Genomic DNA, 16,418 nt, shown 5'->3' on the forward strand with positions numbered 1-16,418 from the left:
CACACAGTTCCTCTTCCTTATAGCCCTTATAGCTTCTAATCTACTTCCTGTCTTTTTTAATTTCCTTGTTTTAGGTATTTCATATAAGCAGAATCATAATTTCTTTGCCCTTTCCTGTTGGCTTGTTTCACTTAGCATGTCTTCAGTGTTTATCCAGCATCATGCTTTTTTGTGGCTAAGTAACATTCCATTGGGTTTCCCTGGTGGCTCAGATGGTAAAGAATCCTCCTTCTGTGTGGGAGACCTGGGTTTGATCCCTGGGTTGGGAAGATCCCCTGGAGAAGGGCATGGCAACCTACTCCAGTATTCTTGCCTGGAGAATCCCCATGGACAGAGGAGCCTGGCGGGCTACAGTCCATGGGATTGCAAAGAGTCGGATACAACTGAACGACTAAGCCCAACAACATTGGATATATGACACTTTTTTTTTAATCCATTCATCTCATGATGAACACTTGGGTTGTTTCATAGGCATGAAGTGGTATCTCATTGGGGATTTGATTTTGCATTTTCCTATTAATTACTCATGAATATCTTTTCAAGAGCTTATTGATGATTTGTATGTCTTCTTTGGAGAAATGTCTATTTAAATCCTTTGCCCATTTTAAAAATTGGATTGTCTCTCAAATCAAAAACTGATTTGAGAGAATAGCATTGAAACATATTACCATATGTGAAATCGATCACCAGTCCAAGTTCAATGCATGCAACAGGCAATCAAAGCCAGTGCACGGGGACATCCCAGAGGGATGGGATGGGAAGGGAAGTAGGAGGGGGGTTTGGGATAAGGGACAGTACAATAAAAAAGAGAAAAAAAATTGGATTGTCTTTTTGTTGTTGAGCTGTAGGAGTTCTTAATATATTCTGGGATTGAACTCAGTGTGTGATTTGCAAATATATTCTGGATATTGAATTCATATGTGATTTGCAAATAGTTTTTCCCATCCTATAAAATTTTTACTTTCCTGATAATGTCTTTTGATGAGCAAATGTTTTTAATTTTGATAAGGTCTGATTTATCTAATTTTTCTTTTGTTTCATGTGTTTTTAGTATTGTAGGTAAGAATGCATTGGCAAATCTAAGGTCATGGAGATTTACCCTTAGAGTTTATTCTAAGAGTTTTATGATTTTAGCTCTTAGATTTAGGTTGTTGATTCATTTTAATTTTTATAAATAGTGTGAGTTAAGGGTTCAGTTTCATTCTTTTGCATGTGGAAATCTAGTTGTCCCAGCACTATTTATTAAAGACTATTCTTTCACCCTTGTCAAAAATCAGTTAGCCACTGATGTATGGGTTTATTTCTGGATTCTCAGTTCTATTCCACTGGTCTTTCCTTATGCCAGTACCATGCTGTGTTGCTTGTTGTTGTTCAGTTGCTAAGTCATGTCCAGTTGTTTTCAACCTCAGGGACTACAGCATGCCAGGCTTCCCTGTCCTTTGCTATCTCCCAGAGTTTGCTCAGACTCATGTCCATTGAGTCAGTGATGCTATCCAAATATCTTATCCTCCGTCGCCCTCTTCTCCTCCTGCCTTCAATCTTTCCCAGCTTCAGGGTCTTTTCCAGTGAGTCGGCTATTCACATCAGGTGGCCAAAGTACTGGAGCTTCAGCTTTAGCATCAGTCCTTCCAATGAATATTCAGGGTTGATTTCCTTTAGAAATGACTGTGTTGCTTACTGTAGCTGTATAGTAACTTTTGAAATCAGGAAGTGTGAGTCCTCCATTTTTCTTCTTCTCTTTCAAATTGTTTTGACTGTTTGGATACCTTGTAATTCCATATGAATTTGTTGACCAGTTTTTCCATTTATGCAAAAAAAGTGCTGGAATTTAGATGGATATTGCATTCAATATGTGACTATTTTAGATAGTGTTAATATCTCAACAGTTTGTCTTCCAGTCCATGAATACAGGATGTTTTTCCATTTAGTTGGGTTTAATTTCTTTCATCCATGCTATATAATTTTCATTGTACAGGCGATTCACATCCTTGGTTAAATTTATTCCTAGATGTTTAATTCTTTTAGGTGCTATTGCAAATGGCAACCCACTCCTGTACTCTTGCCTGGAGAATCCCATAGACAGAGGAGCCTGGTGGGCTACAGTTCATGGGGTCACAAAGAGTCGGACATGACTGAATGACTGTCACTTCACTTCTGCTCCATCCAAAACTAAGGACCAGGATCCCATATTAGAAACGGGATCTAAAGTTTTCATGAATATTGCCAGGCTGAGGACGATGTGAGGCAAGGACAAGTAAAATCACCACAAAGCTTTCCTAGTTTTTAAGTTTCCTTTTTCTTGATTCAGTGATTGCTTGATTGTTGCTGTTTTACAGAGTTCTAACAAAGTTCATACAGTTTGCTCGTTTTTCACTATTTCTGTCAGGGGAGCTTGGAGCTGCCTACTCTGTCATTTTCTTGATGTCGCTTCTGTTTTTGGCTTTTAAACATCCAGTTTTAAAGAATTAGATGTAAAACTAACTTTTATGTCATGCCACATCAGAATTAGAGCTGTTGAATAATAATGACCTTTGAACAATTTGATATCAAAGTAGTGTCCTGTAACTTATTGTTTTTTCCCCCACATTAGGCCTTCTCGTTTCATGGATGTGTCATTACGTAGCTTCTCCCTTTGTTGTGACCTATTAAGCCGGGTTTGCCACACAGCGGTAACTTACTGTAAGGATGCTTTAGAAAGTCATCTTCATGTTATTGTTGGTACACTTATACCCCTTGTGGATGATCAGATGGAAGTTCAGGAACAGGTAATTTCCCAAATCATGTTCAAAATGATATTTGAAATATATTGATAAAGTATTCTTGGAAAGCACTGTTTTTTTATGTTTACTTGGTGTAATCAGTAATTTTAGTGAAAATAGTCTTTGAAAAATGACGGGGAAAACATTCTCAATGAATTAATTCTTGTAATCTTTTTGTTATAGAGCACCTAGTAATTTTGATCTAATAAATAACCTGATTTCTTTCTTATTTATACTGAAATGTAGAGGTAGTCAAAACTAGGGATCCAGTTCACACTACTCTAACGGTGTAAGAGATATTATATGAAATGCTTCAGTAATATTGACAACCGTGTTCCTCAGTGTCCATCCCACAGTAAAGGCCCTACATGTTTGTTGAATTATTTGAAAGCCCAGAAACAGTAGTAGCTAGGTGCCTTAGTAGTGATTAGAACATTTTATCTAAACCAGGTTAATAGAGTTTTTATCATTTATCACAGTGGGTTTCTTTGTTTTACTTTAACATAGAATTAATCCATTTCTCTTGATTTTTTCCTTTTTAAATTATGTTTAGGTATTGGACTTGTTGAAATTCTTAGTGATTGATAACAAGGATAATGAAAATCTGTATATCACAATTAAACTTTTAGATCCTTTTCCTGACCACGTTGTCTTTAAGGATTTGCGTATTACTCAGCAGAAAATCAAATACAGTGGAGGACCCTTTTCACTTTTGGAGGTAATAATTATTCTGTCATCTTGCTATTTTGTATTAGAGAGGATAGTAGTACTTTCTGGAAGCCTCTAATCCTCTCAGAGGAAAAACTGGTCTTTTTAAAAAATTATGATTAAAAAAGCGTAACCTGAAATCTGTCCTCCTAACAGATAAAAAACTGAATTTTTAAATATACTCTTGCTTTGCACTAAAAGTATAAATATCAAAGTTTCTTGGTAAAGATCTGAATTTAAATATTAAAGAAGTATAATATAAAATATGCTTGATGAAATATACACATAAGATTCATTAATTTCTCAAAATTACCATCTGATCCTCTGAAGGAAAATATAATGCTTGAATTAGAGATGGTATGTAACTTTTTGAAGAGTTTTTCAGGTTTTAATCTTGTTTAACCCTTATAAATTTCAAAACTATGTTCAGATGTTTTCCTTATAAATCTTACTATAACTTTACTCTATATTTGGCTATAATCAATATGAAAATATAGTTAAATATATTGAGACATAAAACTAGAATTGTAGTGATAAATAAATACAAGTTTAAGTTTTTCCCTCTAATTGAGTATGCTATAACAATCTTAAACTCTAAATATTTTATCATGAGAGAGTCTATTAGAATTTAAATGATTAAAACACTAAGATTTGAAGTGAAATAAGTAACTTATTTCCACCTTGTTTAGTAGTAACAGTGATAAGAATCAGTGTCTGTGGAAGGCATTAACTGATTTTTAGAAATTTTATTTTACAGACTCAACCAATAAATGTCAAAAGCAAGTTACATTTTTAGCTGATTTTCTCTTTTAGGAAATTAACCATTTTCTCTCAGTAAGTGCTTATGATGCACTTCCATTGACAAGGCTTGAAGGATTGAAGGATCTTCGAAGACAACTAGAGCAACATAAAGATCAGATGCTGGATCTTATGAGAGCATCTCAGGGTACTCATTTTAATGACTTGGGTTATTTGTATAAGTTTCTTTTTGAAAGAATCTCTTAAAATTCTTGCTCTTGGTTTAATTGCCACAGATTTAGTTCAGACCCTAATCATTTCTCATCTAGTTATGAAAGACTTTCTAAGTTGTATCCTTACCTTGAATTACTACCATTTTATCCATGTAAATGTGGACCTGTGCTGGAATGTCCAAATTTATTCTACCGCTTAAAAAAATGTTAACAATTTGCTACTGCCCAAAAGAAAAATTTGAGTTCTTTAAAAGGAAGCATGCAAAGTAATCTCTCTGCCTACTACCCCAGTTTATTTAAATAAAAAAAACATTTCATTTTAAGCATCTTAGCCATGTATGTGTTTTGTTTGTATGTATGTATGTGTCTGTTTTGTATCTACACACATATTTGTATGTGTTTCTAGCTTTTTTTTTTAACTTAAGAAAACTTCCATTTTTAAGTTGATTTGATTTTAGTTTTTAGGTTACTACAGTACTGCACTTGATGGAAATATTTTCTACTTATGTTTTGATTTTCATCATCCTGTGCTCATTAACTTCATATTTCTATTCTGTGATTTTTGTCCTCAGTACTTTTAAAAATTAATTTTGTTTTGACCATCTGAATTCTGAGTTTCTAGAATATTTGTTCTTGAGGTATATAAATGTATATACATGTATATATATATGAAACATGAACTTTCTCTTTGTATATCTAATTCTTGGGTATTTGGGTATTTTATTGATTCATACCAATATAGCCAATAGATGTTTGTAGCTATTTAAATTTAAATGACTTAAAATTCAGTAAAATTTAAACTTCAACTTCTTTATTGTATTAGCACATGTCAAGTTCTAAGTAGTAACATGTGGCTTGTGGCTGTCATTGGACAGCATGGATTATAGACCGTTATCACCATTGCAGAAAATTCTATTGGACAGGGCTGGTCTATTCTAAATGCAAGAGGCTAAAAAACCAGGCATTCTCCCAAGGTTCCTTCTAGTTTAATGCTGAATAATTTTTGTGTTTCTAAATGTGATTTTGCTAAAGGTCTTGATTTCTCTGCACAACTTGTTAAGACATTTTTCTCTCTCTGTCTGCCAAATATTGCTGCTAAATGTTTTTACATGATTCTATTGAAGAAGGAAATTTAAAGTTTTCTAGTCACACAATTTAATATATGAGCATATTATAAAGGAAAGTGTTGTCTCCACCATAACTTAAACTAGTTTTTTCAAAACCGCTTCTAGATAACCCTCAGGATGGCATAATGGTGAAGCTGGTTGTCAGCTTGTTGCAGTTATCCAAGATGGCAGTAAACCACACTGGTGAAAGAGAAGTTTTAGGTAATCTATTTGGCTTAGTGAATATGAGCTTTTTTGTTTGAGTGGTCATCTACATAGCAATTTAAAAATCAGTAAAATTTGTTGTCTGAAATACTGGGGAAATGTGAGGTGCTAGTTCGATTTCTGTTTAGTTCAAGTATCCTTAAGCAGCCCTCCTTTCATATTTTCCTTCCTTAGACATTCATATAAAGTAAAAAGTTAGTAATTAATATATATGCATAACTATTAATTTGAAAATGGCTTGTACATATTTACTGGAGAGGGGAATGGCAGACACTTCATTATTCTTGACTTGAGAACCCAATGAACAGTATGAAAAAGCAAAAAGGTATGACACTGAGAGATGAACTTCCCAGGTCAGTAGGTGCTCAGTATGCTACTAGACAAGAATGGAGAAACAGCTCCAGAAAGAATGAAGAGGCTGAGCCAAAGTGAAAACAACACCCAGTTATGGATATGACTGGTGATGGAAGTAAAGTCTGATGCTGTAAAGAACAATATTGCATCCGAACCTGGAATGTTAGGTCCATGAATCAAGGTAAATTGGAAGTGGTCAAACAAGAGATGGCAACAGTGAACATCGGCATTTTAAGAATCAGTAAACTAAAATGGACCGGAATGGGCAAATTTAATATGGATGACTGTAATATCTACTACCGTGGGCAAGAATCCCTTAGAAGAAATGGAGTAGCCCTCATAGTCAACAGGGCTTCCCTTATGGCTTAGCTGGTAAAGAATCCACCTGCAATGCAGGAGACCTGGGTTCAATCTCTGGGTTGGAAAGATCCCCTGGGGAAGGGAGAGGCTACCCACTGCAGTATTCTCCTCTGGGGAATTCCGTAGACTATACAGTCCATGGGGTTGCAAAGAATCGGACACTACGGAGGAACTTTCACTTTCACTCATAGTCAACAAAGAATCCGAAATGCTGTGCCTGGGTGCAGTCTCAAAAGTGACAGAATGATCTCTGTTCATTTCCAAGGCAAACCATTCCATATCACAGTAATCCAAGTCTATGTCCCAACCACTAATGCCAAAGAAGCTGAGGTTGAATGGTTCTATGAAGACCTAGAAGACTTTCTAGAACTAACACCCAAAACAGATGTCCTTTTCATCATAGGGGACTGGAATGCAAAAGTACGAAGTCAAGAGATACCTGGAGTAACAGGCAAGTTTGGCCTTGGAGTACAAAATGAAGCAGGGCAAAGGCTAACAGAGTTTTGTGAAGAGAACACACTAGTCATACCAAACACCCTCTTCCAACAACACAAGAGACTCTGCGCATGGACATCACCAGATGGTCAATACTGAAATCAGATTGATCATATTCTTTGCAGCAGAAGATGGAGAAGCTCTGTACAGTCAGCAAAAAGAAGACCAGGAGCTGACTGGCTCAGATCATGAACTCCTTATTGCAAAATTCAGACTTAAATTGAAAATCTATAGGAAAGCTACTATCAGAAAAATAAGTGGATTCAGCAAAATTGCAGTATACAAGATCAACATGCAGAATTCATTTGTGTTTCTGTACACCAGCAGTGAACACTCTAAAATGGAAATTCCATTCCATTTACAATTCCATTTATAATAGCACTTAAGAGAATTACATACCTAGGGTAATTTTAGTTAAGGAGGTGAAAGACTTATACACATTCTGTTTTTTAGAAGTAAGTCACTAAGTACAGCCAACACTCAAGAGAGGAATAGGCTCCACCTTTTGAAAGGAGAATTATCAATAATTTTTTTTTTTTCCTTTTTTTTTTCTAATTTTATTTTATTTTTAATCTTTACATAATTGTATTAGTTTTGCCAAATATCAAAATGAATCCGCCACAGGTATACATGTGTTCCCCATCCCGAACCCTCCTCCCTCCTCCCTCCTCATACCAACCCTCTGGGTCGTCCCAGTGCACCAGCCCCAAGCATCCAGCATCGTGCATCAAACCTGGACTGGCAACTCGTTTCCTACATGATATTTTACATGTTTCAATGCCATTCTCCCAAATCTTCCCACCCTCTCCCTCTCCCACAGAGTCCATAAGACTGTTCTATACATCAGTGTCTCTTTTGCTGTCTCGTATACAGAGTTATTGTTACCATCTTTCTAAATTCCATATATATGCGTTAGTATACTGTATTTCTGTTTTTCCTTCTGGCTTACTTCACTCTGTATAATAGGCTCCAGTTTCATCCACCTCATTAGAACTGATTCAAATGTATTCTTTTTAATGGCTGAGTAATACTCCATATCAATAATTTTTTAACATTTTATTAAATACCATAATGACAGGGGAAGAACATGAGGCAGCCCTCTGGCATCCTGAAAACATCTATCTTCATTTGGGTAGTGAGAATATAGGTGGAAAGAAAATATATGTGCCTGCATGTATATGTGAATTTTCACTGAACTGAGTGTGTAAAATTTATGAACTTTATGTAATACCTCAAAAAAAAGTGGATACATACAATGGCTATTGGAGAAGGTAGTGGCAACCCACTCCAGTATTCTTGCCTGGAGAATGCTTTGGACGGAGGAGCCTGGTGGGCTGCTGTCCATGGGGTCGCACAGAGTCACACATGACTGAAGCGACTTAGCATGCATGCATGCACAATGGCTATATTTAGACTTCCCTGAATATCTACATTTTACTAGTTAATCTATCTCTTGGATATGATTTTATAAGGGAAAATATTACCCACATGGATGATATGTAAAGGAAATGATACAATATTTTGTAGCTTCTTGAATCTATTGAACATCTATGAAGTGAAGTGAAGTCGCTCAGTCATGTCCTACTCTTTGCAACCCCATGGACTGTAGCCTACCAGGCTCCATCCATGAGATTTTCCAGGCAAGAATACTGGAGTGAGGAAACATTTAAATGTTAAAGGATGACAAAAACATATTTTTGAAATTAGAAAATTTCTGTTTTATATATGATCTCTTAGCTATAACTTTACTGAATTGGAATTTCTATATGTAGAGGCTGTTGGAAGCTGCTTGGGAGAAGTGGGTCCTATAGATTTCTCTACAATAGCTATACAACATAGTAAAGATACATCTTATACCAAGGCTCTTGAGTTATTTGAAGATAAAGAACTTCAGTGGACCTTCGTAGTGCTGACTTACCTGAATAATACACTGGTAGAAGATTGGTGAGTATTTAATGATACCTTGTGTCTGATAGCACTTCCTCAATTTGACATTCAAGATTGATACCTGATATAAATTAACATTTCCAATAACTAAAGCTTTCTCCTTTAAGTTGCCATACTTTTGGTCTTAAATATTTAGTCAAAATCATTGTATTTTTATTAATTCACATAATTACTAAAACCCTATCTGCCAGGTGTTTATTATCATGATGTATATACAAGACGAGGTGCATGTTAAATTTTAGTGAGAGTGAAATCGAAAGTCGCTCAGTCCTGTCTGACTCTTTGCAATTGCATGGAATAGTCCATGGAATTCTCCAGGCCAGAATACTGGAGTGGGTAGCTGTTCCCTTCTCCAGGGGATCTTCCCAACCAAGGGATCGAACCTAGGTCTCCCGTATTGGCGGGCAGATTCTTTACCGGCTGAGCCACCAGGGAAGGGTAGACTAGACAAATAAATAGTGCAAAACTACCAAGTGGTTCCACAGAAAACATTAGGATAGGGGAATATAAATGGGGGTATTTTGGGCACTTGTCGAAATCAAAGGTACCACTTTCCTCTCAACTAGACGTTTTGATTCTTTTTTTAAAAAAAGTTTTATTTTATATTGAAGTATGATGGATTAACAATGCGGTGATAGTTTCAGGTGGACAGAAAAGGGACTCGGCTATATTATATCCTTTCTCTCTCAAACTCACCTTCCATCCAGGCTGCCATATAACATTGAGCAGAGTTCCCTGTGCTTTATATACAGTAGATCCTTGTTGGTTATCCACTTTAAATATAGTAGTGTGTATGTGTCAATCCCAAACTCCCTATCTCTCTCCTTCATCCTTCCCCCTTGACAACCATAAATTCCTTCTCCAAGGCTGTGAGTCTGTTTCTGTTTTATAAATAAGTTCACTTGTATCCTTTTAAAATAGGTAATAGAATGGGAATTACAACTCCAAAAGTTTTAAGCTAATCAGACAGGGCTTTCTTTTTCCCATTAATGCTCAATACAAAACAAAATGGCAACAGTTAGTATAATTTCAGCTTGCTGATTATGAGATTACTTTTGCTTTCTCGTCCCCTCCCCATTTATCTATTTGCAGTGGAGAAGGCAATGGCACCCTACTCCAGTACTCTTGCCTGGAAAATCCCATGGACGGAGGAGCCTGGAAGGCTGCAGTCCATGGGGTCGCTGAGGGTTGGACACGACTGAGCGCCTTCACTTTCACTTTTCACCTTCATGCATTGGAGAAGGAAATGGCAACCCACTCCAGTACTCTTGCCTGGAAAATCCCATGGACGGAGGAGCCTGGAAGGCTGCAGTCCATGGGGTCGCTGAGGGTTGGACACGACTGAGCGCCTTCACTTTCACTTTTCACCTTCATGCATTGGAGAAGGCAATGGCACCCTACTCCAGTACTCTTGCCTGGAAAATCCCATGGACGGAGGAGCCTGGAAGGCTGCAGTCCATGGGGTCGCTGAGGGTTGGACACGACTGAGCGCCTTCACTTTCACTTTTCACCTTCATGCATTGGAGAAGGAAATGGCAACCCACTCCAGTATTCTTGCCTGGAGAATCCCAGGGACAGGGGAGCCTGGTGGGCTGCTGTCTATGGGGTCGCACAGAGTTGAACACGACTGAAGTGACTTAGCAGCAGTAGCAGCAGCAGATGGTAAAGCGTCTGTCTACAATGCGGGAGACCTCGGTTCAGTCCCTGGGTTGGGAAGATTCCCTGGAGAAGGAAATGGCAACCCACTCCAGTACTCTTGCCTAGAAAATCCCATGGACAGAGGAGCCTGGTGCAGGCTATTGTCAGTGGGGTCTCAAAGAGTCGGACACGACTGAGCAACTTCACTAACTTACTTATGTATTATTTACAGACCCTTGAACAACGTGAGGGTAAGGATGCTTTGCTTAGTGGAAGGTTCATATATACTTACAGTTGGGGCTCTCTATCCATGGTTCTGTATCTGAGGAGTCAACCAACTGCAGATGGTATAGTATTTGCTATTGAAAAAACTCTGTGTATAAGTGGATCTATACAGTTCAAACCCTTGTTGTTCAAAGGTCAAATGGATTTATTTTTGATATATTTGAGCATTTCATCACCACCATTTTTGGGGACTGGGTTCAAACGATTTTTGCCCACAATTGGGCATGTTTCTAAGGTGAATAGGGCTTCCCAGGTGGCCTAGTGGTAAAGAATCCACCTGCCAATGCAGGAGAAGCAGGTTCAATCCCTGGGTCAGGAAGATCCCCTGGAGAAGGAAATGACAACCCACTCCAGTCTTCCTGCCTGGGAAATCCTGTGGACAGAGGAGCCTGGTGGGCTACAGTCCATGGAGTTGCAAAGAATTGGACATGACTGAGCAGGCATGAACTCCCATACTATGGTGAAAAGCTATTTTGCATCTGTTTCCCTGTAACACCCTCTCCTTCTCTTGGGGAATAAATGATTGGCAATAATGTCTACTTGCTATGTTTTCATTGTTGATTTTAAGGACATGTATCTTTCTCTCTTGTATTGTTGTTGTTACAGTGAAAGGGCTGGCATGGTTTCCTTCCCAACATTTTGTTAGAAAAATTTTCAAGCATACAGCGAAACTGAAAAAATTTTGCAGTAAATACCCATATAATTACCACCTAGATTTTTACTATATTCTGCCATTATTATCCTTATTTTATCACATTTAGCCATTTCTATTCATTTTTTAATTCATCTCATTCTAAAAAAATATATTTCAAAGTATCTGATACAGATTTTGAAGAGATTTTCCACAGAAAATTTGCAAGCTTTGTGTTTCACTTGTTACACAGTAATTTGCAATTGATTTTTCAGAAAAAGGTGCACAAAAATACCAGTGTAACTTAAACTTGAGAACCGCGGGGAATAGGTACAGTTTGTTTTTCCTGTCTTTTTTGTAAGAGGAAAAAAATCATTACATGTTTGAGGGACCTCAGGTATACAAAGGGATGTTGACTAAGGAATTCACAGAATCATGGAAGGCTTCTGTGAGGAAATGTAATTTAGTGGATCTGAGTGTTGAGGAATTAACTGGAAGATTATTAGGAATAAAACATTCCAGGCAGGGAATAGCTAGAGTAGAAAGAAGCTTCATGTGTTTGAGGATCAGAAAAAGCCTGGTGTGGAAGAAGATGATGTGAAATTAAATTAGAAAGGTCTGACTAATTCTGATTAATAAATTTGATTTTATTTGAAATACATAAGGAAGCTGTGGAGTTTTAAGCAGTGTAATCATGATGCAACTAATCCTTTTACTGGGACTTTTATATGGCAAGCGGCTTGTGATAGGGCAAAAATGGAAATAGGATGCCTGATTATGAAACTGTTGCAGTAGTCCAGAGGAAGGGTGGCAGAAGGCAGGCTTCCCTGCTGGCTCAAATAGTAAAGAATTTGCCTGCAATGCGAGAGACCCAGGTTCGATCCCTGGGTCAGGAAGATCCCCTGGAGAAGGAAATGGCAACCCACTCCAGTATCTTTGCCAGGAGAGTTCCATGGACAGAGGAGCCTGGTATGCTATGTATGGTCCATGGGGTCACAAAGAGTTGGATGAGACTTTCACTTCACTTTCAGTGAAGATGAAATGGAACCTGGGGATATTTTTAACACAGAGCAGCAGAATCTGCTGATGAATTTAATTTGGAGGAGATAGGGAAAGATAGCAGAATGAAGGATGAATTCAAGTTTAGGGTTTATGCTTCTATGTCTTAAATTGAGACTCCTAAAAGGACTTAAGCCTTTACTTGATAGCTCATTATCATATATAGTATCAGGCTTTAAGACATTTTATGTCAGCTATCATATTTTCAGTACTGTTGTATTACAGTCCCCTTTTTCTTAATTTTTTGAAAAAGAGAAGGACCTTTAATTTTTTATTAGAGATTATAGAGTCTTACCTAATAATTCCAACTAGCTTTTCACTTACGGTTCGTTTAAAATTGCTCTAGACAATAATGTTATCATTTGTAGGGAAATTCCATTCTCTGTTACCCCAAATTATTTGTTCCTCATAGAGAAAATGTTATCAAAATATTTTTTGTGGGTGATTAGTATTCTGTCATTCCCATTCATCATTAGTCAATATTATTTTCAAGTATTTCTTTTTATGAGACTTTTAAATTTATAGTAAGTCATAAACTTTCTTATAGTGAATGAAAGGAATTGCTGTTACAGTGATTAGTAACTCAGGTTTACTAAAGGAATATTAAAAAGTGCTTGGTAATTGTTTGGTATTACCCAATTTTATAGGTATAAAATTTCCTAATAAATGCAAAGGTTTCCTAATATAATTTAAGGTTTTAATTTTTTCATAAGGAGTTGCTTCACATTCATTAAGATTAATATTGATATATTTTGTGGTGTTTGAATTATATGTGTTTTTCAGTGTCAAAGTGCGAGCAGCAGCTGTTACCTGTTTGAAAAGCATTTTAACCACGAAAACTGGACATCGTTTCTGGGATATTTATAAGGCAACAACTGATCCCATGCTGATCTATCTACAGCCTTTTAGAACATCAAGAAAAAAGGTCTCTCAAATAATGAATGTTTATTGATATACCCAAATATAGTGGGTATTTGCTGTGGGCTATGAATGTCATATTGCTTAATTATGCTAACACTTAATGTTTTTGGAAATAATTTCAACTATAATTTGAATCCAAGGGATTTGTATTTTTAGTTATGGCAGTGTGGAAAATCTGAGAGAGGTAGCCTAGAGAAATTATGGTTGATTTGGGGGTGCATAGGAGCAGTTCTTAATGACAGGCTTTTTTTTCAAGGAGTGGAAAACCCCTTTCTTTGACTAGATACAAGCCATTGCTCCTGGTGTGGTTTATAGGTATTGTGATAATAAGTTAATGTGAAATTTAAGATGACCTAGATTTCTCCCTTTTTCATGTTGATGTCAGACATAACAAGGTTCCACTGAAAGGACTCTATGAAAGAGACTTAAGAACCTTTACTTTATTAATCTAAGCATTTTATAGCTTATTTAAAGCATTCTTTAATACTTTCTTTTCATAAAGCAACTGAGAAATATGCCATTGAGTTTTTACCAATTTAACTTCAGTAACATAATGTATCATAAATATAATTTTGGTCTTAATGAAATTATTGGCAGTATAAACTTATTAATCATTCCTGAATATTATAAATTATAAAATTATAAGTAATATTATAAATTACAAACTATTATAAAGGAAATCAGTCCTGAATAGTCATTGAAAGGACTGATGCTGAAGCTGAAGCTCCAGTACTTTGATGTGAAGAACTGACTCATTGAAAAAGACCCTGATGTTGGGAAAGATTGAAGGCAGGAGGAGAAGGGGACGACAGAGGTTGAGATAGTTAGATGGTATCGACAACTCAATGGACATGAGTTTGGGCAAACTCCAGGAGTTGGTGATGGACAGGGAGGTTTCCCATGCTGCAGTTCATGGGGTTGCAAAGAGTCAGACACGACTGAGGAACTGAAGTGAACTGAATATTGTAACCTGTTAAACATTGCAGTTTTAAGATTTTAAAATTTCATTTCATCCTGAAATCAGTTCTGTATGGTAGATACGGACTGGTTACATATTTAAGGCAAAGAGTCTGTGATTCAACATACCACTAATAAACTGAGAGTAGAAGTTTCCTCCTGTTTAGATCAGTAAATTTTCACCAGATTCTACCTTTCATAAGCATAATTGTCTTTTAATTTTTAAAAGTAACTGATGTATATAGATTTAGTTTTAACTATATTTAGTTTTATTTGGCAGAGAATGCAATGGCACCCCACTCCAGTACTCTTGACTGGAAAATCCCATGGATGGAGGAGCCTGGTGGGCTGTAGACCATGGGGTCACTAAGAGTCAAACATGACTGAGCGACTTCACTTTAGGAAATGGCAACCCACTCCAGTGTTCTTGCCTGGAGAATCCCAGGGATGGGGGAGCCTGGTGGGCTTCCGTCTATGGGGTCGCACAGAGTCGGACACGACTGAAGTGACTTATTAGCAGCAGCAGCAGCAGTTTTATTTGGAAACGTGTTTGTTTATGCCTAATATTTGTTTGGCACAGGAAAGATAAAATGTGTTTCTGGTTACTGTATTTACGTTTTCTTATCACTTTTTTCTAGTTTTTAGAAGTACTAAGACTTGATAAAGAAAATCCTTTAGAAGGCTTGGATGATACAAGCCTGTGGATTCCTCAAAGTGAAAATCATGACATTTGGTTAAAGACACTGACTTGTGCTTTTTTGAATAGTGGTGGCACAAAAAGTGAAGTTCTTCAGTTATTAAAGCCAATGTGTGAGGTAAGAAGATTAGTCTGACTCATACCCTTTCTACTTCTGTTTTTTTCATTTGAGCTTTCTCATCATAATTTTCTTTGCTTGTCCCATTCCATTTTGCTTTTTTGTTCATGTTCATGGCCTATATATAAAGAAAGAGTTCTGTGTATTGCACACCACCTTCATGCAAAATAACTTATACTCAGCTGTTGTGAACCCATTCAACAGAGCATCTTTTTATATAGGACTTTTCAGCTGTGAGGTAGCTACATTTCAGAAGAGTTCTAAGGGTGTGTCATAAATAACATGTTACTAATGATAGTTAAAATACAGATGATTAGAAATTATTTGTGTTAACCAAAGGTCTGTTCTAACTTTTTAAATTTACTTTTATTGAGGTCATTGTCATTAACTTCCTGTGATGGTTTTTTTGTTTTTTTTTTTTTAATTTTTATTGAAATATAATTGGTTTACGATGTGTTGATTTCTGCTGTACAGCAAAGTGAACCAGTTATACATGTACCCACTCTTTTTTAGATTCTTTTCCCATGTGGATCTTTAAAGAGTATTAAGAGTTCCCTGTGCTATACAATAGGTCCTTATTAGTTATCTGTTTTATATATAGTAGTATGTGTATGTCAGTCCCAGTTTCCCAGTTTATACCCACCCCCTGTTCTGGAACCATATATTATATTCTACATCTGTGACTCTGTTTCAATTTCGTAAATAAGTCCACATGTGCCTTTTTTTAGATTCTACATAAAACCTATGATATTACCTTTCTCTGACTTAAGTCACTCAGTCTGACAATCTTTGGGTCCATCCAGGTTGCTGCAAATATCATTATTTTGTTCTTTTTATGGCCAAGTAAAATTCTATTGTATATATATGTACCACATCTTCTTTATCTGTTCCTCTGTTGATAGACTTAGGTTGCTTCCATGTCCTGGCTGTTGTAAATAATGCTGCAGTGAACATTGTAGTGCATGTGTTGTTTCGAATTATAGTTTTCTCTGGATAAATATGTCCAGGAGTGGGCTTTCAGAATCATATGGTAGCTCTATTTTTAGTTTTTTAAGGAACCTCCATACTATTCTCCAGTTGACTATACCAACTTATATTCCCCCCAATAGTGTAGGAGGCCACACTTATTGTTTGTACGTTTTTTGATGATGGCCATCCTGACTGTTTGAGGTGATACCTCATTGTAG

General features: G+C 36.7%; 1 protein-coding gene across 15 annotated transcripts in view; it reads left to right on the forward strand.

The window, feature by feature from the left end:
- ATM (ATM serine/threonine kinase) overlaps positions 1-16,418 on the forward strand; it is a 155,115-nt gene that overhangs the window by 69,251 nt on the left and 69,446 nt on the right. For all 15 annotated transcript variants that reach the window (XR_015141808.1, XM_086339054.1, XM_086339051.1 and 12 more), the window contains 7 exons: positions 2,591-2,765; positions 3,313-3,477; positions 4,281-4,413; positions 5,671-5,766; positions 8,751-8,922; positions 13,322-13,463; positions 15,055-15,231. Coding sequence is in view for 14 of the 15 variants with exons in the window: in XM_086339054.1 (XP_086195180.1) it covers positions 2,591-2,765; positions 3,313-3,477; positions 4,281-4,413; positions 5,671-5,766; positions 8,751-8,922; positions 13,322-13,463; positions 15,055-15,231 (1,060 nt within the window). In the remaining variant the exon portion in view is untranslated. The remainder of the gene's footprint in view (positions 1-2,590; positions 2,766-3,312; positions 3,478-4,280; positions 4,414-5,670; positions 5,767-8,750; positions 8,923-13,321; positions 13,464-15,054; positions 15,232-16,418) is intronic.

The sequence above is a fragment of the Bos grunniens genome, chromosome 15, assembly GCF_055505025.1.
Source record: "Bos grunniens cultivar Pamir isolate PY7600 chromosome 15, Bosgru_T2T1.0, whole genome shotgun sequence".
Lineage (NCBI taxonomy): Eukaryota > Metazoa > Chordata > Mammalia > Artiodactyla > Bovidae > Bos > Bos grunniens.